The sequence below is a fragment of the Indicator indicator genome, chromosome 29 (assembly GCF_027791375.1).
Source record: "Indicator indicator isolate 239-I01 chromosome 29, UM_Iind_1.1, whole genome shotgun sequence".
Lineage (NCBI taxonomy): Eukaryota > Metazoa > Chordata > Aves > Piciformes > Indicatoridae > Indicator > Indicator indicator.
Genome location: NC_072038.1, coordinates 1,088,551 through 1,112,726, shown reverse-complemented (window position 1 = coordinate 1,112,726; position 24,176 = coordinate 1,088,551). Strand labels below are relative to the sequence as shown.

Below are 24,176 nucleotides of genomic sequence, written 5' to 3'. Positions count from 1 at the left end.
GCAATGTGCTCTTATGGTCAAGAAGGGCTACGGTCTCCTGAAGTGCATGAAGAGTGTGGCCAGCAGGTCAAGGGACATTCTTCTCCCCTTCTACTCTGCCTTAGTGAAGCCACATCTAGAGTCCAGTTCTGGGCTCCCCAGTTCAGAGAGACAGGGAACTACTGGAGAGAGTCCAGTGGAGGCTACAAATCTGCTGAGGGGCCTGGAGCAGCTCTGTGAGGAGGAAAGGCTGAGAGCCCTGGGGGTGTTGAGCCTGGAGAAGAGCAGCCCCAGAGGGGAACTGAGCAATGCACAGCAAGAGCTCAAGGGTGGGGGGCAAGAGGCTGGGGTCAGACTCTTGTCAGAGCACATTTCCAAGCAGTGTGGAGAAGATGCTGAGGATGCAGCATGCTCTGCCACTGCACAACAGCCCCAACTGACCTCCTCTCCCCAGTTCTGTTGAGCTATAGAGGAAGTCATAGTGGAGACCAGCCCCTGCCCTCCCTGCTGGCTCTCAGGGCACTGCTGCCCAGCTCTGCCATCCAACAGTCCCTAGTGGTGCTGTCTCTGGCACCTACTAGTTCAGGTCCAGCATTGCTGTTGCTCAGGCTCCAAAACTGGAGACCCTCAGCTTTGCCAAGCTGCATGACCCCCAAGAGGAGGTGCAGGGTGATGGAGGATTTCAGGAAGAGCCTTCTCATCCCAGAAGGAGGGAGGTCCTCTCCAGCTTTGCTGGAGCAGAGCATGAAGACAAATCTGCAGACCTGCAGCAGAGCTTTGTGGTGCCAGGGCATTGCCAGGCATGGATGAACAACTGCAGAGCCTGAAGGCCACTCAAATTTCCTCCAGTGGCTTTAGACAGCAAGCTTCAAGCAGACTATATCAGGTTCAGCTCCTTTGAGCAGAGCCATCCCCACCTCCAAGTGGGATCTCCAGTGCTGACATGCTGTCCAGTTTCCTACCATGGACCCTGGCACTTACAGCCACAAAGACCACAGCTGCCTCGAGCCCCCTCCTCCAGCCTTGGCCAGGGAAAACAGCAAGGAAAACACCAGTGCCCAGCTCTGCATGGTCCATCCAGACCCAGACCTCTGCACAGGAGTCCCCCAGGCCATAAGGAAGCTTCATGGGGATCAGTTCACACTTTTCCTGTCCTTCCTACTGGCTGAGGATGGATTTGACCCCTGCCTCAGGCCCAACAAGGAAAGAGACAGTAGGGCTGTGACCTGATCCTACCCCCTCTTGGGACACAGCATGGACAGGAGGGTTGCAATGCCAATTTCTCTTCCTCTGAGAATGAGGATTTCCCCAGCAGTCACTCAGGCACTTCTGCTGCCAGATCTCTTAGAGAAGCTCTCAGGCAGATAACTGCATTATTAATGCCCATTTCCCCTCCTTGTCTCCAGGGCTGTAATGGGTTTCTATACATCCATCCTTTCTGAGACAGTGAACTGATCTGAACTCACCACCTGCCTCCTGGCCAAGCAGCAGGTACATTCAGGAGAGATTTCATGCCACACTTGCTAATCCAGGCTAGCTGAAGACTTTCCCAGGCTGTGTGGAGGCCAGATGCTTAAAGGATGCCCAGTCTGGGTTTGATGGATGGAGCATTCTGGTAGGTAAAGAATTGGTTTGATGGCAACACCCAAAGAGTGGCTGTCAATGGGTCCATGGCCAAGTGGAGTCCACTGACAAGTGGAGTCCCTCAGGGGTAAGTACTGGGACCAGTCTTGTTCAACATCTCTGTTGGTGCCATGGACAGTGGCATTGAGTGCACCCTCAGCAGGTTTGCTGATGACACCAAGCTGTGTGGTGCAGCAGACAGGCTGGAGGGAAGGGATCCATCCAGAGGGACCTGGACAGGCTGCAGAGCTGGGCACAAGCCAACCTCAGGAGGTTCAACAAGACCAAGTGCAAGGTCCTGCAGCTGGGTCAGGGCAATGCCAAGCACAAATCCAGGCTGGGCAGGGACTGGCTGGAGAGCAGCCCTGAGGAGAGGGACTTGGGGGTGCTGGTGGATGAGAAGCTCAACAGCAGCCAGCAGTGAGCACTTGCAGCCCAGAGAGCCAAGCAGAGCCTGGGCTGCAGCAGGAGAAGTGTGGCCAGCAGGGCCAGGGAGGGGATTCTCCCCCTCTGCTCCACTCTGCTGAGACCACACCTGGAGCTCTGTGTCCAGTGCTGGAGCCTCTGTTCCAGGAAGGATCTGGAGGTGCTGGAAGGTGTCCAGAGAAGGGTCATGAGGATGAGCAGAGGGCTGGAGCTGCTCTGCTACAGAGACAGACTGAGAGAGTTGGGGTTGTGCAGTCTGGAGAAGAGAAGGCTCTGAGGAGACCTTCTTGTGGCCTTCCAGGATCTGAAGGGGGCTCCAAGAAAGCTGGGGAGGGACTTTTGAGGGTGTCAGGGAGTGATAGGACTTGGGGGATGGAGCAAAACTAGAAATGGGGAGATTCAGATTGGATGTTAGGAAGAAGTTCTTCCCCATGAGGGTGGTGAGACACTGGCACAGGTTGCCCAGGGAGGTGGTGGAAGCCTCATCCCTGGAGGTTTTTGCAGCCAGGCTGGATGTGGCTGTGAGCAACCTGCTGTAGTGTGAGGTGTCCCTGCCCATGGCAGGGGGGTTGGAACTGGCTGAGCCTTGAGGTCCCTTCCAACCCTGACAATTCTCTGATTCTTGAAGCTTCCTCTCAAGTCAGTGGATGAGTTTCCCCACTGCTTTAGTGGCAGGACCTAGGCTGGCTTTTAGGTTAACATCTAAATGCTTAGTCTCCTGCCCAGACAGGCAGAATTTAGCCACAGCCTTGCTGCATGATTGAACTTTTCTACTCTGAATGCTTAAAAATCCTCTCCCCTGGTTTCATACATGGAAAGGTAAATGGAGCCAGTGGCTTGGCAGCATCTATATTTGGTAGAACCACAACATAGGACATGAACCTTGGCTCACTGCCCCTGCTGGGTTCTTTATGAGTTAAAAATAGTAGCTGACAGGTCAGAGTCAGCTGGCTCACCCTGCAGCTCTTTGCTCCAGGCTCTTTGCTGATGTGAAGAGCACCAGGCCCCTCTCTTGCTAAGTTTATAAATAACCAGTGGATCCTCTTTCATCCAAAGAGGCTCCTCACTACTTTCCCCACCCTGCCAGCAGTTGTGGAAACCTCACCCAGCCCATCAAAGGTGGGTCCCAGAACCAGCACAGCCACCCTGCCACCCTCAACACCCCACCTCCAGCCTTGGCATGAGCAGGCAGAGCCCTCAGTCTGGCAGCCCCCTTGCATGCCCTGCCTGTGCCACCACCCAGGACCACCAGCACAGCTTTGCCTCCAGCTAGGTGGGTCTGGCACCCTGCCCCTCCAAAACCTTCCTGGCTGGGGCAGTGTCCCTCTTGCACCTTCCATGATGCAAGGGCAGTGCTTGGCTACAGATTCACACATTGCATTGCTTTGGAAGGGATCCTCAAAGCTCATCTTGTCCAACCCCCCTGCAGTCAGCAGGGACACCTCCAACTAGATCAGGCTGCCCAGGGCCACAGAGGTGTCATAGGCCCTGATGGATGGCCCCCATCCTGGGGTGGGCTACATCCTGCCCTGACACTGCTAACTGACCTTGTGCATCTCTTCTTGCCCTTACCTCCACTCCCCAGCTCCCCTGAGCCACAGACAAAGTTGTAGTGGAGCCCAGCCCCTGCCCTCCTTGGCTGTCATAGAATCATAGAATCGGTCAGGGTTGGAAGGGACCACAAGGCTCAGCCAGTTCCAACCCCCCTGCCATGGGCAGGGACACCTCACACTACAGCAGGCTGGCCAGAGCCTCATCCAGCCTGGCTGCAAACACCTCCAGGGATGGGACCTCAACCACCTCCCTGGACAACCCATTCCAGGCTCTCACCACTCTCATGGGGAACAACTTCTTCCTCAAGATCAGGGCACTGTCAGGGCACTGCAGCCCACCTCTGTCACCCAGCAGTGTGAGACCTCCAGAGACCCAAATTTTTCATCCCACTTTCCCATCACTAAGCCATGCAGGAGACCATTCAGTGGCTCTCCTCTTTCAGTACCCCAGAGCATGCTTGTTTCCAGCATCACACAAAACCCTTTCCCCCCCCATCCATCAAGCCCCACTTACCAGCAAGGATTTGGAAGAAGGCAGTGATGTAAAATCTCCCACCCTTGGTGAGGGTGAAGAGCTGGCAGAAGAACCAGAACAGGGACAAGACACTGAAGATGACTGAGAGGATCATCATTGCTTGGACAGACTGCAGCCATTCTGGGGAAAGAAAGACAGACAAAAACCTCAGTGCTGGCACCACAGACAGGGAGTCCCCCACCCCATGGCCTTGGCATCATCCCCTGTGCCACCACCCCACCCTTGGGTGCTGTTAAGAGCTGGGGGATGCAGCTGCTGGTGAGGTCCTTGGCACAGGCATGATGCTGCTTTCAGACTTAGGATGATCTGTGCTGAGGCAGAACAAATGGCAGGGCCAGGACCCTTCTCAGAGAGCAGCCACAATAAAATGTGATCTGAAGCCTGCAGAATCACAGAATGGGTTGGGTTGGAAGGGACCTTAAAGATCATCCAGTTCCAACCCTCTTGCCATGGGCAGGGACACCTCCCACCAGCCCAGGTTGCTCAAGGTCTCATCCAGCCTGGGCTTGAGGGGTACCCACAGCCTCTCTGGGCAACCTGTTGCAGTGTCTCACCACCCTCACTGTAGAGAATTTAATCCTAATCTCCAGTCTAAATCTCCCCTCTTCCAGTTTCAACCCATTCCCCCTCATCCTATCACAGGGGGCTTGCAGAAAGCCCCTGCCCAGCTTGCTTGGAAGCCTCCTTCAGGTACTGGAGGGGCAAGCTTCAAGGCAAAGCTTCTCCCTCAGCTTCATCTCAGGCCCTGGGTGGTGCTGAGTCGTGGTAGAAACACAAAAGCCACACATAACACCCAGCTGAGAGGTAAAACAAACACACAGGGAGTGAAACCTTCTGCTCTTGGGGAGTCAAACCTTTCGTGAAGAGCCTTCCCCCCCTCCCCTCCCCACCCCTCCCCCTCCCTCCTCTCCCCTCCTCTCTCCTCCCCTCCCCTCCTCTCTCCCCTCCCCTCCCTCTCTCCTCCCCTCCCCTCCCCTCCCCTCCCTCTCCCCTCTCCTCCTCTCTCCCCTCCCCTCCTCTCTCCCCTCTCCTCCTCTCTCCCCTCCCCTCCTCTCTCCCCTCTCCTCCTCTCTCCCCTCCCCTCCTCTCTCCCCTCCCCTCCCCTCTCCCCTCCCTCTCCTCTCCTCCTCTCTCCCCTCCCCTCCCCTCCCCTCCCTCTCCTCCCCTCTCCTCCTCTCTCCCCTCCCCTCCCCTCTCCTCTCCCCTCCCCTCTCCTCCCCTCTCCTCCCTCTCCCCTCCCCTCCCCTCTCCCCTCCCCTCCCCTCTCCCCTCCCCTCCCCTCTCCTCCTCTCTCCCCACCCCCCCCCTCTCCTCCTCTCTCCCCTCCCCTCCCCTCTCCTCCTCTCTCCCCTCCCCTCCCCTCTCCTCCTCTCTCCCCTCCCCTCCCCTCTCCTCCTCTCTCCCCTCCCCTCCCCTCTCCTCCTCTCTCCCCTCCCCTCCCCTCCTCTCTCCCCTCCCCTCCTCTCTCCCCTCCCCTCCCCTCCCCTCTCCTCCCCTCCTCCTCCCCTCCCCTCCCCTCCTCTCCCCTCCCTCCTCTCTCCCCTCCCCCCTCTCTCCCCTCCCCTCTCCTCCTCTCTCCCCTCCCCTCCTCTCTCCCCTCCCCTCCCCTCCTCTCTCCCCTTCCCTCCCCTCTCCTCCCTCTCCCCTCCCCTCTCCTCCTCTCTCCCCTCCCCTCCCCTCCCCTCTCCTCCTCTCTCCCCTCCCCTCCCCTCTCCTCCTCTTCTCCCCTCCCCTCCCCTCCCACTCCCCAGCTGCCAACTGCAGCTGCTTCCCAGAGCAGAGCAGTTAAACCAGCCCCTGCATGAGTCACTGCCCAGCTATTTCCAGGCTTCATGGGTGTGGAACTCCCCACGTGAAAGGGAAAAAAAAAAAAAAAAACAAACCAAAAACAACAAACCAACCAACCAAACAAGCCAAAACATAAATAAATAAACAAGCAAACTGCTGCTCCATCCCATGAGCTGCTGGAGCTTGACAGAGAGAGGCAGAGCCTCTCAAATCTCACAAATCTCTCTGCCTTTCCCTTGCCTTATAAAGTTTGGGCTCAAAAAGGAGGATTTGCAACCATCCCTGAGAGGTCCTTTAAGGATGCAGTGTGGATTGATTCACCACAAGAGCCAGGCAGGACTGAGACATGAACCATCCAGTGAAAGGCAGGAAAAAGAGACCATGCTTTGAGCTGGATCCTCAGACAGGGGAGAATTAGGGAGCACTGAGGTCTCAGTCTCATGTTCCTGCCACAGTTTTGCTCCCAGCAGCTTGACTCCCCTGCTGCAAGAAACAGCTTCCTGCAGCAGAGAGCTGCAATGTAGCAAAGCTGCTGAGCAAAGGTAGGCTTCAGCTTAGCCACCTTCAGCTCTTGGTGTGGAAATGAGGCCGTTTGGGACTGCCCAGGGCAGTGTCTGCTCCTGAGGAAGCCATCAAGCTTCCCATCCACATCCTCACAAGCTGCACTTGCTGAGAGTGGAGAGTGAGGTGCAGCCCTCAGCTGGGCCAGCAGGGATGATCCAGGCCTCCCAGCAGGGATGATCCAGGCCTCCCAGCAAAGCCATGCCTGCAGGGAACATCCTGTGCTGTTGAGTCATGTCTGCTGTGCCTGACTTTGGACCAGCAGCTCTGCCTCTTGGCTCTGCATCTTGCTTCCAGGCATTGCAACGGAGCAAATTTGGGTCCTGCTCACCGAAGCAGACTGAAACCACCCAGAGCAGCCTCTGCTCATCACAGACAGCTTTTCTTTCCCCTCCCTTTCACCCTTCCCATGCCAAACTACCCTGCAGCTCTGCTTCACTCACTTCAGTTCCATTGGGTTTACCTCACAGACTGGTAGGGGTTGGAAGGGACCTCCAGAGGTGATCAAGTCCAACCTCCCTGCCATGGCAGGTACACCTAGAGAAGGTCACACAGGAACACACCCAGGCTGCTTTTGAATGCCTCCAGTGATGGATACTCCAGCACCTCTCTGAACACCACTTCCATGTGCACCATGTGCCTTAGGAAGGAGCAGCCACCAGTGCTTCACTTCCAGGAAGTCCCAGTCTGGTTCTCACACTGCTGTCCCATGTATTCCACTGGTACCATCCAGCCAAGCAGGGGAGCCCCCCAGCCTCAGCCACACTTGACCCTTCAAGCTCTGCCCCTGCTCAGTCAGTGGGGACATGGAGGGGATGGGACAGCTCAAGTGATGCTAAAGCCCAGGTCCTAAATCATAGACTCATTAAGGTTGCAAAAGACCTCTAGGATCATCCTGTCCAACCTCCTGCCCAACACCTCCATGACCACTAGACCATGTGCCAAAGTGCCACATCTACTCATTTTTTAAGCTACCCAGGGATGGGGACTCCACCACCTCCCTGGGCAGCCTGTTCCAATCCCTGACCACTCTTGCAGCAAAGAAATTTTTCCTAATCTCCAACCTAAACCTCCCCTGGCACCGCTTGAGGCCACTTCCTTTTGTCCTGTCATTAGTTACTTGGGAGAAGAGACCAAGACCAGACTCACTCCAACCTCCTTTCAGGTAGCTGTAGAGAGCAATGAGGTCTCCCCTCATCCTCCTCTTCTTCAGGCTAAGCAATCCCAGTTCCCTCAGCCTCTCCTCATCAGCAATGCTCTCCAAACCCCTCACCAGCTTTGTTGCCCTTCTCTGTACCCACTCCAGCACCTTAATGTCTTTCTTATGCTCACTCAGATGAAGGAGGATGTCCAGATACTAAACTGCAACCTCCCTTCCACGCTTCAGCACAGAAAGAGCTTCCATCCCAGATCTGAACAGCAGAGCTTTCACCTCACACACCCCTCCCAAGCCCTAAAGCTGTGCCCAGCTCCATGCAGCAGCTGAATGGAAGACTACAGCAGCCCCAAGCCCTACACTTTGGTCCAGCACCCAGGAAGCTAAGCCTTTTGTGCTTTGAAAGGCCATGGGATCTGGCCCAGAGAGGAGCCCTTCCTGCTGAGAGGTGGATGCTCCAACTGCTGCTTATTTTAGGAGAAGGCTGTCTAGACAGAAAGCTGAGCTGAGCCGAGCTGCTCTTCCGATTGCATCCGCCTCCCCGTGCCTCTTTTTGGCTTCTGAGTGGGGATGGCTTAGAGGAGCTTTGCAAAATCCAACTGGCACAAAGAGCCCTGCCAGAGGGGCAGAAAGGCAGGCACTGAGAGAGAGGGGGAAAGCTCCCCCCCCATCACCTGAGGGGTTTCAGCAGCCTGCCACCGCTGCCCTGCTGCAGCTGGAGGGCAGAGGTCACACGAAGGAAGAGATGATCCCACAGAGCAGAGCTCTGGGGCTGCTCACACACAGCCCTTTGCTGACCCTTGTGGGTCTCCTTTGTAAAAAACAAGGGGCAGGATCCCCAGATCATCACTCAGAGACCCACAAGTCATAGGACGAGAGGATATAGCCACAAGTTGTGCCAGGAGAGGTTTCGATTGGACTTGAGGCTTAGGTTGGACATGAGGAACAATTTCTTCCCCTTGAGGGTTGTCAAGGCCTGGCCCAGGCTGCTCAGTGGTGGAGTGCCCATCCCTGGAGAGGTTTCAAAGCTGTGTAGATGTGGTGCTGAGGGCCATGGTTTAGTGGTGCCCTGGCAGTGATGGCTTAATGGTTGGACTCTGTGATCTGAAAGGTTTCTCCCACCCTAAATGATTCACAGGCTCACAGAATGCCAGGTTGGAAGGGACCACAGGCATCATCTGGTTGAATATTTCTAGTTAATAGCCCAGTTGAACTGAGCTGGCCCAGCACCCTGTCAAGCTGAGTCTTGAAACTGGCCAGTGCAGGGGAATCCACCACTTCCCTGGGGAGATAATTCCAGTGTCCACCTGTTCTCATGGGGAAACATTTTCTTCTGGAGTCCAATGGGAATCTCCCCAGCAGTACCTTGTCCCCATCACCCCTTGGCTTTGCCATGGGACTCCTTGTCAAAAGGGAATCTTCATCCTCTTGGTGGATGTGCTGGTCCACAGTAATAAGGTCTCCCCTAAGCCTTCTCTTCTCCAGGCTGCACAAACCCAGCCCTCTCAGCCTGTCCTCGTATGGCAGCTCCTCAACGATTCCATGGCTCTTAAGTGCAAGCTGCTCTACTCCCATTAAGCCCAAACCCAGCTGCCTCCCAACTTCAGCTTTTATGAGGCCCAGCTAATTGCCTTTAATTCATTTGAAAACAGCACTCTGACTGCCCCTGGGCTTGCTGCCTCCTCAAGCCCACGATGCTTTCAACATCTTCTCTATCAGCTGTGTCCTTACCTACAGGCTTTGCAACCTTCAAGCAAGTTTCCTCCACCCCCTCCCTCCCTCTCCCCCTGCCGGGGAGGTCGAGCCCCGCGGAGCTGTTCTGCAGGGCTGTCAGCACTGTTTACTCCCAGGCTGTTATTTGTGGTTTCCCCTGGGCAGCCAAGTCGGTTATTCCCATTTTTTTTTTTAATTTTTTTTTTTTTTTAACTTCCTGCACCTCTTCAGCTCTGTGTTTATATCTTTGTCCTTCAGGAGGAGGAAGAGAAGGAAATGGAGTAGAAAAGGAGAGATAAGAGCCTGCACGCTGCTTCCGGAGTGGACCCCACGGGGAGCAGTCTCTTTAGAGCCCTTCCAGGCAGGCAGAAACAAAGGCAAGGTTTTCACAGAACTCATTTTGAGAGTTTCCCTCAGCTCTGCAAACCCCAAATGTCCTCAGGACACCACTTTTAGAAGTGCAAGGGAAAAGACTTCAGCCCCAGGCTGCTGAAGCCCACATCTCGCTGCCCTAAAGCCTAAGACAAAAATAAACCTAGAGCAGAAATTGAGAATTAGAGTAGAAACTGAAACCTAAAGCAGAAATTGCAGCTGAACCCCCCTCAGAAAGGCTGAGGCTAACCCAACCCCCTCCCAACAAAGCCCCAGCCCTCCTTGAAGGGAGGTTTTGTACCCAGATGCTGGGGACAGCTGAGCAGGATGGATGGGGCTGGCAGAAACATGCCCTTGGCCATGAGCAGAGGGCCTTAAAGGACAAGAATTGGCTTCCCAGGCTTTAATTCACTGCTCTGTTGTAGACAGCCTTAACCTCTTTTCACTCAGGCAAGGAGAAAGCATGAAGTGCAAACCACAAAGAAACTTAAGTGAGCAACCAGCTCCAACTGCTCTAAGGCACCACTGAATGAGTTCTGTGCCCTGTGCTGCAGCCTGCAGCTGATGTAACCTTTTGGAGAACCACAGAATCATAGAACTCTTGGGGTTGGCAAGAGACCTTTGAGATCATCAAGTCCAAGCACTCACCTACAGCTCACAACCCCACCACTGCTGCTAAGCCACTGCCACTAAACCAAGTCCCTCAGCACCACATCCATGCAGCTTTTAAGTCCCTCCAGGGATGGAGACTCCACCACCTCCCTGGGCAGCCTGTTGCAGTGCCTGAGAACCCTTGCTAGGAAGAAATTTTTCCTAATATCCAACCTGAACCTCCCCTGGCACAACTTGAGGCCATTTTCTCTTGTCCTCTCACTTGCTGCATGTGAGAAGAGACCAACCCCCACCTCACTCCAACCTCCTTTGAGGGAGCTGTAGAGGGCAAGGAGGTCTGCCCTCAGGCTCCTCTTCTGAAGATTTAACAACCTCAGTTCCTTCAGCCATTGCTCATAGCACTTGTGGTCCATGCCCTTCCTCAGCTTTGTTGCCTTTCTCTGGACACACTCCAGCACCTCAGCATCCTTCTTGTAGTGAGGGGCCCAAAACTGAACACTCTGCTGGAGGTGAATTAGTAATTTCAGACTAGATAGAAGGAAGAGATGTTTTCCATTGAGGGTGTTGAGACCCTGTCCCAGGCTGCCCAGAGAGGTGGGAGCTGCCCCATGGCTGGAAGCATTTCAGGTCAGGTTGTTTGGGGCTGTGAGCAACCTGCTCTGGTTGCAGATGTCCCTGCTGAGTGCAGGGGGTTGGACTGGATGAGCTTTCAAGACCCTTTCCAACCCAACCCATTCCATCAGTTTATGATTTTGCATGGAGAGCTTTCCCTTTGCAAACTGCAAGTGCAGTTTGAAAGCAGCCACTCTGGAGAGGAAAACGTCCACTAAGGAGGTAACCACAGCATGTAACATACACAAAACTAGAGGGAGGGGAACTCCATCACCACACCTGCATGGTAAAACCTGCTAAGCATCAGCAGGGTGAGCAACAGCACACACATCTACTGGCCCAGCAAAAGACATGTTCTGAGCAGAGTGCTCCCAAAGCAGACTCTTGGGCTTCAAGATCTGCTGAAGAACCTGTACCCAGCTTGCATCCTCGTCTATGAAGCAGACAAGTCCCATCACAAGCACTGGGGCTTGCCAGGAATGTAAACCTTGATAGCAAACATCCCTCAAGAAGGTTGGAAAAGGGTGAAGATGCACAAACACTGACTCAAATGTGTCACTCTTCTGGGGCTGAACTTCAGCCCCACCACTTGAAGTGAACATCTGTGGAGGAGAACAGCATCCTGGCTTGTCAGATACACCCAGCAGAGCTGCTGAGCTCTCCTGGGGAAAAAAAAAAAAAACTTCTCCATGACATTGCAATTTTCTTCTGCTTTGGTCCTAGATCTCCTACCAGCTTGGGGTCAAACCTTCTCCATTCACAATCTGGGTTGCTGGATGCTCAAGCTGAGAGAAGCAAATTTTCCACCCAGTGATTGCTCCTTTTCTGTCCTCCTATGTCCACTGCCTGCAGAGGATCACAGGGTTGAGGTATTCCTGAAAGTGCCACAAGAAAAGGGGGATTTTAAAGAGTTCCAAAGGTATCTGTAAGGGCCAGGGGATGAGCAGGTGGGAACCACCAGGGCTGTGAGGAGACAGTGAAGGAACAGGCTGGGTCCTGCCCAAGACTTCATGGTCCTCTTTTGTAGCATCCTTCAGAGGGACACAAAACCTTCAGAACCTTCTTTTCTCCTCACAGCTGTCCTCCTTTTTGCCTTTTCCTCAAAGCTTCAGCCAAGAAGTCTCTGAGGCCACGAGGTCTTCAGCTCTCCAGAGCAGACACATTCAGATGTCCCTTCAGACAGCCAAAGCTCACATCCTGCAGAGGCAACTGCCAGTGGTGCCAAGGCTGAAAAATACTTTCCAGGAGCTCCCCAGTGCCCAAGCCAGTTCCTCTTCAGGACCCTTGAAGCTCTGACCTCCTTTTGGCTTGTGTGTGAGAGTGAGCTGAGGTGCTGTCATTTCAGGCTCAGGTCCTCCAAAGGCCTTAGGTACCAACTCTGACTCAATTCAAGTCCAGGCAGCAGGAGCAGGGATGGGGAGCAGTGGTGCCCTGACCCATAGGCATGTCACGGGCTCACAGGATGTTAGGGGTTGGAAGGGACCTTTGAAGATCATTGAGTTCAAGCCCCCTGCCAGAGCAGGACCATAGAATCCAGCACAGGTCACACAGGAACACATCCAGATGGGGCTTGAGAAGGAAACTCCACAACCTCCCTGGGCAGCCTGTCCCAGTGCTCTGTGACCCTCTGCCACAGGGCTACACTCAGCCTGTGGCCACAGGGACCTCCAAGAGTCTCATCAAAGCCAAATAAACATTGGATTGAGAAGTTTTCCAGCACTGCACTCTGCAGTAGACTCCTCCACCCATTCTTCTGGTTTTGCAGTCATAGTTTACCCACAGGTTTGCTGCCTTCTTCTTCCCTTTTGCTCCTCCCCCATGGGCCAAAGCCCTCCACCAAGCAGGGAAGCTTGACTTGACCTTCCCTTTATGCAGAAGTAGAGGAGCCAAGGAGCTCTGGAGCAGGGCAAACAGCACTGGTTTCCTACCTCTCCTTATCAGATGCTCTTTGTAAGAAGAACAAGGAAACCAAAAACCTGTTTGAAGCAGAGGAAGTCCCTTTCCTGACTACATGGTTACAGCAGAAACTGATCTGAAGCACAAAATGATCTCCTAGAATACCCTCCCCAGTTTATTTTAGACCACTAAGGGGCAAGCTACAGTCACCCACAAGCTGGCAGAGAGGGGATCAACCCAGCTCAAGTTAAGCCAAGGTTACCTACCATTAATGACAAGTGATCATCCTAGCCCCAGGAACTCAGGAGGTCTAAAGCTGGCTCATTCCTCCTCTGCTGCAAATTCCAAAGACCCTGAGGGACCAGAGAAGCCCCCAGACCAGGGGAGATCTGTACACATGTGGTCCACAAGCTGAATGGGGCCAGCTGATAGCTAGCACCCAAGTACAAAGGCTATGTGCTACCACCCAAACGAGCTGTCCATGGCTTTGCTGCTCCAGCATCCTTCCACACAGGTCATTTCTTGCTTGTCTGCAGCCCCCCCAGAAGAAATAAAGCAAATGCTGTGCCAGTGCTGTGCCTGCAGAATGCTGAGTGACAGGGCAGAAGGTACCTTCAGCATCCAGTAACCAATCCTCAAGTTGTTTGGGTTAGAAAAGACCTTCCAGATCACCCAAGTCCAACCATTCTCTGACTCTGCCAAGGCTGCTGCCAAACCATGGCCCTCAGCACCACATCTCTGCCTCTTTGAAGCCTCCATGGAGGAGGTTTCAACCACCTCCCCGGGCAGCTTGTTCCAGTCTTTAAGAGCCCTTGCAGTGAAGAAGTTTCTTCTAATTTCCAACCTAAACCTTCCCTGTGCAGCTTCTGGCTGTTTCCTCTCATCTTGCTACTTGGGAGAAGAGACCAACACCCACCAGGCTCCAGACACCTTTCAAGGGAGTTGTAGAGAGTGAGGCTTCCCCTCAGCCTCCTTTTCTTCAGGGTGAACAAGCCCAGTTCCCTCAGCTGCTCCTCACAACACTTGCTCTCCACTCCCTTCACCAGCTTATTGCCCTTCTCAGCACTCCAGCACCTCAATGTAGTGAGAGACCCCAAACTGAAGCCAGCATTTGAGGTGTGGTCCAGGCAATCTCCCACTGCCTGCCCTACAGATGGGAGGTCCATCCTAGCCATGCAGGTGGCTCCAGGGCAGATCTCTGCTCTGTGCATTGCCCCTGGGTTTTGCTTGCAGCCATCACACCAGCAAATCATCAGCACTGCAGCACTTGGTCATCACATGGGTTGGCAGCCTGCACTTTTTCCCAGGGTTTGGGGTTTTCTTCACCCTTTCAAAAAAAAAAAAAAAAAAAAAAAAGCCACCAGCCTGCCTGTGAACAAGCCTGTCATGCAGAAAGCACAGAGCAGGGACAGGAGAAATGGTAAGAAGACAGCAAGGAGCATGTCTCCTGATGTTACAGAATCACAGAATGTTAGAGCTTAGAAGGGACCTCCAGAGATCATCAGCTCCAACCCACCTGCCAAAGCAGGGTCACCTGTGGCAGGCCACACAGGAACATTTCCAGGTTGGCTTTGAAAGTCTCCAGAGAAGGAGACTCCACAACCTCTCTGAGCAACCTGCTCCAGGCCTCCAGCACCCTCACACCAAAGAATTTTCTCCTCATGCTGAGGTGGAACTCCCTGTGTTCTACCTTATAGCCATCTGGGGGGTTGGCTGGGGGGTTTGGCTGACACCTGTCAGGCTGTGCAGCCATCCAACATGACCTGGGCAGGCTGAGAGCTGGGTGCAGGCAAACCTCATCAAGTTTAATAAGGACAAGTGCAAGGTCCTGCATCTGGGGAGAAATAACAACAGGCACCAGGACAGGTTCTTGACTCTCTGCCTTCTGCCAGAAGGGTCTGGGGGGAGTCCTTCTGGCTGAGGAGGCTGTCTTGCTGGAAAGCAGCTCCACAGAGAAAGACCTTGGAGCGCTGGTGGGCAGCAAGTTCTGCATGGAACAGCAATGTGCCCTTGTGGCCAAGAGAGCCAATGGGATCCTGGGGTGCAGCAAGAAAGGTGTCCAGCAGGGCTGGGAAGTTCTTCTACCTCTCTACTCTGCCCTGCTGAGACCACACCTGGAGTACTGTGTCCAGTTTGGGGCTCCCCAGTTCAAGAGAGACAGAGACCTGCTGGAGAGAGTCCAACAGAGAGCCAGGAGGATGCTTAGGGGACTTGAGCATCTCCCCTGGGAAGAGAGACTGAGAGCCCTGGGGCTGTTTAGTCTGGAGAAGAGAAGGCTGAGAGGGATCTGATCAATGTCTATCAATAGCTGAGGGGTGGGGGGCAAGGGGAGGGGGCCAGGCTCTGCTGGGTGGTGCACAGTGATAGGACAAGGAACAATGGAGACAAACTTGAACAGAGAAGATTTCAGCTCAACATGAGGAGAAACTTCTTTATAATGAGGGTGACAGAGCCCTGGAGCAGGCTGCCCAGGGGGGTTGTGGAGTCTCCTTCTCTGGAGCCTTTCCAACCCCACCTGGATGCATTCCTGTGCAGACTGCCCTGGGTGATGCTGCTCTGGCAGGGGGGTTGGACCTGATGATCTCTGGAGGTCCCTTCCAGCCTCTACTATACTGTGAGGCTCTGATTTGATCATACACTGCAGTTTTGCCTGTCAATACAGCTTCATTTGCTTCCAGACTGAGCTAGCCTGGTTATTGTCAGTGTGGGAGGAGGATTCCAGTCCTCACACTGTAACAAATCTACTGGAGAGCACTTGGGCAGCTCTGAGGTCCCGGCCGCAGCTGGGGCTGGCGCCCGGCCGAGCCGACGCACACGGTGCTGGGATTCAGAGCTGAATTCTTCAGATAAGTCTTTTCCAGGAATGTCTGACAGAGCAAGAGAAGCAAAGATTGCAACATTTTTTCCATAGTTTTCCTCCTCTTGGAAAAGGAGAAAAAAAGAAAAAGCCCTTGTCTCAAGAAGCAGAGGCAGGAATCAAAGCAACAAGCAGGCGGCTGCCAAAGGTGAAGATGTGGGCAGAGGACCCCGACCTGCTGTTTCCTCCTCCCTCCTGGTGCTTGCTCCCATCCAGCCCTCACATCCACAGGGCCTTCAAGCTGTGCCAAGAGGAATCTGGGAGGTGGGAGCTCAGCCTCCATCCTGTGACCACAGTCTGTCTGCCCATGGAGCCCTGCTCCGACAGTCCTCCTGCGGTCAAGCCTTGGGTTGAGTGCTGGATGTTAAGAAGGAATTTTTCACAGAAAGAGAGGTTGGCCATTGGGAATGGGCTGCCCAGGGAGGTGGTGGAGTCACTGTCCCTGGAAGTGTTTAAAAAAAGACTGGATGAGGCACTTAATGCCTCTTAGTTGATTAGATGGTGTTGGGTGAGAGGTTGATGATCTCGAAGGTCTTTTCCAGCCTGGTTGATTCTGTGATTATTTAGAGAATCATAGAAAGGATTGAATGGGTTGGAAGGGACCTTAAAGAACATCTAGTTCCAACCTCCTTGCCATGGGCAGAGACACCTTCCCCTAGACCAGGTTGCTGAAGGCTCCATCTAACCCGGGTTGGAGCCTCCACAACTTCTCTGGGCAACCTGTTCCAGGGCCTCACCACCCTCATGAGGAAAAATTTCTTCCTGACATCTAAGTTAAATCCAGCTGCTTCCAGTTTGAAACCATTGCCCCTCATCCCTCCACTCCATGCCCTTTTAAGAAGTCCCTCTCCATCCCCACAGGATAATCTGTAAGATGAAGGGCATGGTCCCAAACCTACCCCAGTGTTAAACACAAGCACCTGGTTTCAACAAGTTCAGCTTCTCATTGGGCATCCACATAACAGCCATCTAAAGAAAGGGTCTCTGTGCAGTCCAGTGGGTGACAGGAGGCTCATCCACCCCTCACCATGCTGGATGAGAAGCTCAACAGCAGCCAGCAGTGAGCACTTGCAGCCCAGAGAGCCAAGCAGAGCCTGGGCTGCAGCAAGAGAAGTGTGGCCAGCAGGGCCAGGGAGGGGATTCTCCCCCTCTGCTCCACACTGCTGAGACCACACCTGGAGCTCTGTGTCCAGTTCTGGAGCCTCTGTTCCAGGAAGGATCTGGAGGTGCTGTAAGGTGTCCAGAGAAGGGCCATGAGGATGAGCAGAGGGCTGGAGCTGCTCTGCTCTGGAGACAGACTGAGAGAGTTGGGGCTGCTCAGTTTGGGGAGGAGAAGGCTCTGAGCAGACTTCATTGTGGCCTTCCAGTATCTGAAGGGGGCTACAAGAAAGCTGGGGAGGGACTTTTGAGGGTGTCAGGGAGTGATAGGACTTGGGGGAATGGAGCAAAACTGGAAATGGGGAGATTCAGATTGGATGTTAGGAAGAAATTCTTCCCCATGAGGGTGGTGAGAGACTGGCAGAGGTTGCCCAGGGAGGTGGTGGAAGCCTCATCCCTGGAGGTTTTTGCAGCCAGGCTGGATGTGGCTGTGAGCAACCTGCTGTAGTGTGAGGTGTCCCTGCCCATGGCAGGGGGGTTGGGACTGGCTGAGCCTTGAGCTCCCTTCCAACCCTGATAATTCTGTGATTATGATTCTATCCTAAAACCATGAGGAGCATCTCAGCACAACAAAATCCCCACTCTGGTTCTATGGCAAAGCCCCCACCTGTGCTGAAAACACAAGGATCACTCCAACAGGGACACAGAGGTGCTGGAGCTTGTCCAAAGAAGAGCAAGCAAGCTGGTGAAGGACCTCAAACACAAGTCCTATTAGGACCAGCTGAAGGAACTGGGGTTGTTCAGCCTTCAGAAGAGGAGGCTGAGGGGAGTCCTCATTGCCCTCTACAGCTACCTCAAAGGAGGTTACAGTGAGGTGGTCATTTCTCACATGCAAGCCAAGAGAAAAGGTCCTCAAATTGTGCCAGGGGAGGTTCAGGTTGGATGTTAGGAAAAACTTTCTTCCCAGCAAGGGTTCTCAGGCACTGCAACAGGCTGCCCAGGGAGGTGGTGGAGTCCCCATCCCTGGAGGGATTTAAAAGCTGCATGGATGTGGTGCTGAGGGACTTGGTTTAGTGGTGGTGGCTTAGCAGCAGTGGTGGCATTCTGAGCCCTAGGTGAGCAGCTGGTCTTGATGATCTCAAAGGTGTCTTCCAGCCTCAACAGCTCTATGGTTCTATGGCTCAGCCCTACCTAATTCCACATCTCCTGAGTACCAAGCACCCCCCTTCACAAAAAGAGAGGAGGAAATCACCACAGGACAGCAGCCACTGCCATGGCCAGAAGGGAAAAAAAAAAAAAAAAAAACAACAAAATAAAACAACAGCCTCTACATAAAGACCACATCCTGCCAAGATTCCTGAAGGAGGATTTCTCCCTCTTAACCCGAGCAGACCTTGGTGCTCTGCAATTAACTGTTAAGCACCATCCTTGGCAGGGGCACAGAGAAACAACCTCTTAAAGCTTTCCACAGCCCAGCACAGCCTGTTTGGAGAGAGACTGGAGTCAGGACAGTTTGTGGTATCTGCTGTAGAATCTGCCAGGGTTTTGAAAATAAGCATGTTCCTAGCAAAGGGAAGTTGAGGAGCACAACAAGGACCAGGCAGAGGGCAAGCCTGAGCCTTGGAGGTGGCCCTGCCACAGTATCCTTGCCCTGTGTCCTCCACTGACTCCAAACAGTGGCTGGCATCAGCTCCTCCAGCAGCACAGGGGTGAGTCAGGGTTAGGGTGAGGGTGAAGGTTGAGGGTACCCCAGCAAGGAGCTGAGAGATGGGAGGGTGCAAGGAGCTGCTGGAAAGGATGCTGCACAGTAGTTCAGTTCTGCTTTTACAAACCAATAACCTAGGAAATAACTTTGGATGTTGTGTTCCCACAGCACCAGGCTCCCCACCAGGGGGGTTGTGGAGTCTCCTCCTCTGGAGCCTTTCCAACCCCACCTGGATGCATTCCTGTGCAGACTGCCCTGGGTGATGCTGCTCTGGCAGGGGAGTTGGATCTGATATCTCTTGAGGTCCCTTCCAACCTCTGATATACTGTGAGACTGTGATAACTCTGGGTCTCACCAGATGAAAAGTGGTCCTCAGCAGCACTGCTCCCACACCCTCACTGCAGGGTGGGTAGGGGAGAAGCTTTTGCCCAAGCAAAACTCCCTTCTCCTGCTGCCAAAGCAAACCCTTCCTGTAAATAGGAGCTGGCAGAGAGCTCTTCAAGATCTGAGCACCACACACCTCTACTCAAAGAGCAGCCCACTGGGGCACCTTATCAACCCAACTCAGCTGCTCAACAGCATTTTTTAGCAGGGTCATCTTGACTGCAGTCCCTTTAATGACAAAAGAATCAAAGATCCAGAGGGAAGCTGCCCCTCTCGCCCCCCCCCCCCCCCCCCGGCCCCCCAGCAGCTTCTGGCAGCAGGGCAACAGAGACTCGAAACACCCAGCACACCCAGCAGGACAGTCAGGTGTGGAGGAAACCATCCCGACCACACTGACAGCTCCCTGAACACAGAGCATCCTGCAAACATCCAGAAAAAAAAAGGGGGGGGGAAAGCCATGAAGGTTTGAAAAGCAAAATATTTGGGGAGGCTTTAGAGCCCTCAGCTTTGGGACTCTGCAGGGGTAGAGGGGGGGAGGGGGCAGCAATCGCTGCCTTTTATTTCCAAGCGGCAAGGTCAGCAGATGCGGAGCACGCGTGAATGGCCCCGAAGCAGCCTGCCTACGCTGCAGATAGCCAGCACCGGCCAACTGCTGATGAAGGACACGGCTCCAGAAGGATCCCGGCCTGGGATAGGATCCAGCAGCTTCCCGGACACCACCAGGCGTCAGCAGAGCCCCGTGGTGGTGGTGGCTTCGCTCCCACCCAAACCAGAGCTGGGCTCACGTGGGGGAAACACAGAATCATAGAATTAGAGAATTGTTAGGGTTGGAAGGGACCTCAAGGCTCAGCCAGTCCCAACCCCCCTGCCATGGGCAGGGACACCTCACACTACAGCAGGTTGCTCACAGCCACATCCAGCCTGGCTGCAAAAACCTCCAGGGATGAGGCTTCCACCACCTCCCTGGGCAACCTCTGCCAGTCTCTCACCACCCTCATGGGGAAGAACTTCTTCCTAACATCCAATCTGAATCTACCCAATTCTAGTTTTGCTCTACCCTGCCCCCCAAGTCCTATCACTCCCTGACACCCTCAAAAGTCCCTCCCCAGCTTTCTTGTAGCCCCCTTCAGATCCTGGAAGGCCTTAAGAAGATCTCCATGGACCTTTCTCCTCTCCAGACTGCACAACCCCAACTCTCTCAGTCTGTCTCCAGAGCAGAGCAGCTCCAGCCCTCTGCTCATCCTCGTGGCCCTTCTCTGGACACCTTCCAGCACCTCCAGATCCTTCCTGGAACAGAGGCTCCAGACCTGGACCCAGAGCTCCAGGTGGGGTCTCACCAGAGCAGAGAGGGAGAATCCCCTCCCTCGACCTGCTGGCTATGCAGTTTTGCTTGGAAAAAAAAAAAAAAAAGATCATCAAATCCAACCATTCTCTAACTCTACCAAGATCTGGTGCTAAACCATGTCCCTCAATAACACATCTCTGCCTCAGCAGAGCTCAGCACAGAGGGATGATCCCTGCCCCGATCCTCTGGTCCAGCTTCCCACCACTGCCCTTCACTGCTTCCAGCCCAAAGAAGAGGGAGAGGGAACAGCAGCGTCCACCTCCCTCCATGGGGTAACCATGAGTGTTTTGCTTCCAGCAGGCTGGGCATCAGGGTGACCTGAATGCCCCAACCCCTCTGGCAGTCCCCCCCCCACCACCAGACCCTTAGGAAGCACTCAGTGTTCTCCCCTGTGACCTTTTCCCCCTTGCCAAGCCCACGTGCCGTCGCTTTGCTCCTTGGCAGCACCACATTTCCACCACAGTGTGGCTGTGCTCCCAGTGACATCTGTATGACTCACAGCTGGTTTCACTGGGGATCACACTGTTTCCAGGGAAAAGGAAAAACCCAAGGCTAACTGGAAACAGCTGGTGGCCACAGCACTGCTGGTCTTAGCCCTGCCTTCTGGGGAAACTGAGGCACAGGCTTGCCTGGCTCCCTGAGCACATATTTAGTGCCACTGGATGGAAACTCGGTGTCTTAGCAAGCAACTCCTCCCTGCTGACCTCAGCAAACAGCTCACTGGGTGATGTCACTCAGTGAACATCATCCTTCACCCAGCTTGGTCCAGAGGTGGCTGCTCAGCCCCCCCAAGAGGTGCAGGTGCCACATGGGGAGGTGAAGAAAAGTCTGCATGCAGCACATCCCACACATGCTGCTCAGCAGCAAACCACAGGGCAAGGAGTGGTGCCCAAAAACTCACTGTAGCAAAACACAGGGGACAAGGTGTCCAGGCTGTCCTCAGGGCACCACAGGCAGTTTCAGATACTCTCGCAACCACAGCAAGTAGGAGATCTGCTGAAAATGGCCTCTCCACTCCCAGCACTGCAAATTCCACTCCAAGGGCTGCCCTGTGGGCACACATCCAGGTGTGATCAAAATGGGCTAAGAAGAGGAGGTCACCAAAAATCACTCGAGCTGGTCACCTCTGCTGGGGCTGTGCCAAACACCCTGCCATGGTGCCACCAAGAGCTGTCCTACAGCTGGAGGGCAGCAGGGCAGAGCAATGGTACCCATGCTAAGCCCCCTTGCAACTTCAGAGGGAGTTAATGGGGAAGGGGAGCAATCCCCCAACTGCTGGACAAGCCCTGGGAAGGCACCGGGAAGGCAGTGGAGCACTCTCCCTCCATCCTGCCACAGAGCAGAGGAGGCAAGGGGAAGGGAAAGGAGAAAACAACTTCAGAAGGGATGCAAGAACAAACCACAAATAACCTTCAAAGCCAAACCCCTCTTAATTTCCTCTGTCTGGGGAGGAAGATAAAAGTGGGGAGCAGCAGCAGCAGCCCTGATGGCCACCAAGCACTCACCATTGGAGGACGATGTCAGGCAATGCTGGATGTTATCTTCACCCATGGAGCAGTTCTGCCAGAGGTCTGCCGTGTGCCCATTGCCATTCACCAACCATTGCTGCAAGGAGAGGCAGCCCAGTGAGCAGAGCCCTGGCAGGAGGCTCAGGCAGCCACCTACCCCCGCAAGGATTTGCCACCCAGCAACCCCAGTGGGTACCAGCACGTTGTGTGCCCGGCTGGGTGCTCCCAGGCACATCTTTTAATTTAGAAGAAGGTCTGGAAGGTCACTACTGATATTTGCTTGCTTTTTTTTTTCCTGCTTTCACCTCAATGGCACCAAAACAGAAGCTCTTTATTCTCTTTGAGCAGTGAGCAGGTCCCGGGGGGGTGGACACACACTTCCTGCTCCTCCACCCTCTCCTTGCCCGCTGCCTGGCCGGGATATTTGAATGTTTCCACGTGATTTCTAACTCCTTGGAAGGTTGTGGTAATGTCTTCTACTACTGTTACCACCCAAAAAAAATTAAGGAAAAAAAAAAAGAAAGAAGGGATAAAAAAGGAAGGAAAAGGGGGAAAAATGAAAGAAGAAAAAAAAAGGAAGGAAGGGGGGAAAACGAAAGAAGGGAAGAAAAAAGGAAGGAAGGGAGAGAAAAAAGGAAGGAAGGGAGAGAAAAAAGGAAGGAAGGGAGAGAAAAAAGGAAGGAAGGGAGAGAAAAAAGGAAGGAAGGGAGAGAAAAAAGGAAGAAGGGAAGAAAAAAAAGGAAAGAAGGGGGTAAAAAAGGAAGGAAAAGGGGGGAAATGAAAAAGGGAAGAAAAAAAAGGGAGGAAGGGGAAAAAGAAAGAAGGGAATTAAAAAAGGAAAGAAGGGAAGGGGTAAAAATGAAAGAAGGGAAGAAAAAAGGGAAGAACAAAAAGGAAGGAAGGGGGAAAATGAAAGAAGGAGGAAAAAAGGAAAGAAGGGAAGGGGGGAAAGGAAAGAAAGGAAGAAAAGTAAAAGGAAAGAAGGGAAGAAAAAAGAAAAGGAAAAAGGGAAGAAAGAAGAAAATGAAAGAAGGGAAGGAGAGAAAAAAGGAAAGAAAGGAAGAAAAATAAAAGGAAATAAAGGAAGAAAAAAAAAAAAAAAGGAAAGAGGGGTTAAAAAAGGAAAAAAAGAAAGAGAGAGAAAAAAAGGGAAAGAAGGCTCTGGTGAGCACAGCCTGGAACTCACCAGCCCCACAAAACTGCTGCCTGAAAACCAAGTCAGCCCCCTTCCCAAAGCTGATGACGTGTTAACTGGAGCTAGAACAGTGCTGGAACCCTCCCTGCAACATCCAGCTCTTCCCGCTGCTTCCAAAGCTTAAGCCTTGAAAATGCCTCATCTGGGCTGGGAGAAAGAGGCTGTGCCCAATTTACAGCCCAGCGGAGCAGAGCTGGAGGGCAGGGCTGCTGGTGCTGAGGAGCCAGTGGCCAAACCAGCCCCGTCCCCAGGGGTTTGTTCAAACTGGCTGTACTGGTCCTGCGGGCTGGAGCCCGTTAGAAGGTGGAGCTGCTTGAGTGCAGTGTCAGCCCCACAGAGGGTGGTTTGGGTGCTCTGGGGCTGCTCCCTGATGCTCATCAGCGTGAGGATGCTGCTGCTGGGATTCCACAGCCTTCTCCTCGCTGCTGACAGCGATGTCCTGAGCACCTGCTGCAGCACACAGCCCAAGCGACCCACCAGGTACTCCTGACGGCGCCAGCACAGGAAGAGCTTTTGGTGCCGAGCACTCCCAAACCACTAAGACCAGCAACGGGCAAGTCAAAGGTTTCCTGTTAAAAGCCAGGCTGGAAAATAAAGTGCGGCTGAAAATGGCAGCTTCTGGCCTTGCCACGCCACAATGCCCCCACCCCCTGGTGCCCCGGTGCCCGGGGAAGGTCCGGACTTACGCTGACGATGGTGGAGACGAAGAGGAGCACCAGCACGGTGACATGGAGCACGATGATCCCCAGCAGCAAAAGCAGCATCTTGGCGGTGGTGGAGAGCAGAACTGGAGGGGGAGAGGGATGCTGCTGGGTGTGTCTGTCTGTCTGCCTGTGTGTCTGTCCGGGAGGCCCAGCCCCGGGGGCAGCAGGAGGCGTTCGCCGGTGGTAGGGACCCGCCCGGCCCCGGGGGATGCTCGGGCAGCGCCCGGCTCCTTCCTTCGGCCCCGCCAATGGACCTAGGCGGGGGGGGGGGGGGGGTGTCCGAGTCTTCTGCCAGGACCCACTCCCGGACAGCCCCCTGAGCTCTTCCCCCGAGCCTGCTCCCCCAAGACCTCTCAGTGAGAGGGGCTTCCCAACTCACCCCCCTCCCCGGAGACCCTCGAGGGGGTCTCCCCTCACTCCCAGCCCCTCACTTCTGAGAGTGGGGCTCTAATCCCTCTCCCAAAGGGCTCTGTGCTCCTCTGCACCCCCGGGGAGGGGTCAGTCTCGGCGTATTGCACCCGACGGACAACCTCGGCCCCCCTCCCCTGCCCACC

The 24,176-nt window shown here is 54.1% G+C and overlaps 1 protein-coding gene across 1 annotated transcript in view; it reads right to left on the bottom strand.

The window, feature by feature from the left end:
* Positions 1-24,176, bottom strand: part of PMP22 (peripheral myelin protein 22) — a 29,367-nt gene that overhangs the window by 4,690 nt on the left and 501 nt on the right. The window contains exons 2-4 of the mRNA XM_054393871.1: positions 23,605-23,705; positions 21,721-21,820; positions 4,096-4,236 (exon numbers count right to left, since the gene is read on the bottom strand). Of these exons, the coding sequence (XP_054249846.1) occupies positions 4,096-4,236; positions 21,721-21,820; positions 23,605-23,682 (319 nt within the window). The 5' untranslated portion in view covers positions 23,683-23,705. The remainder of the gene's footprint in view (positions 1-4,095; positions 4,237-21,720; positions 21,821-23,604; positions 23,706-24,176) is intronic.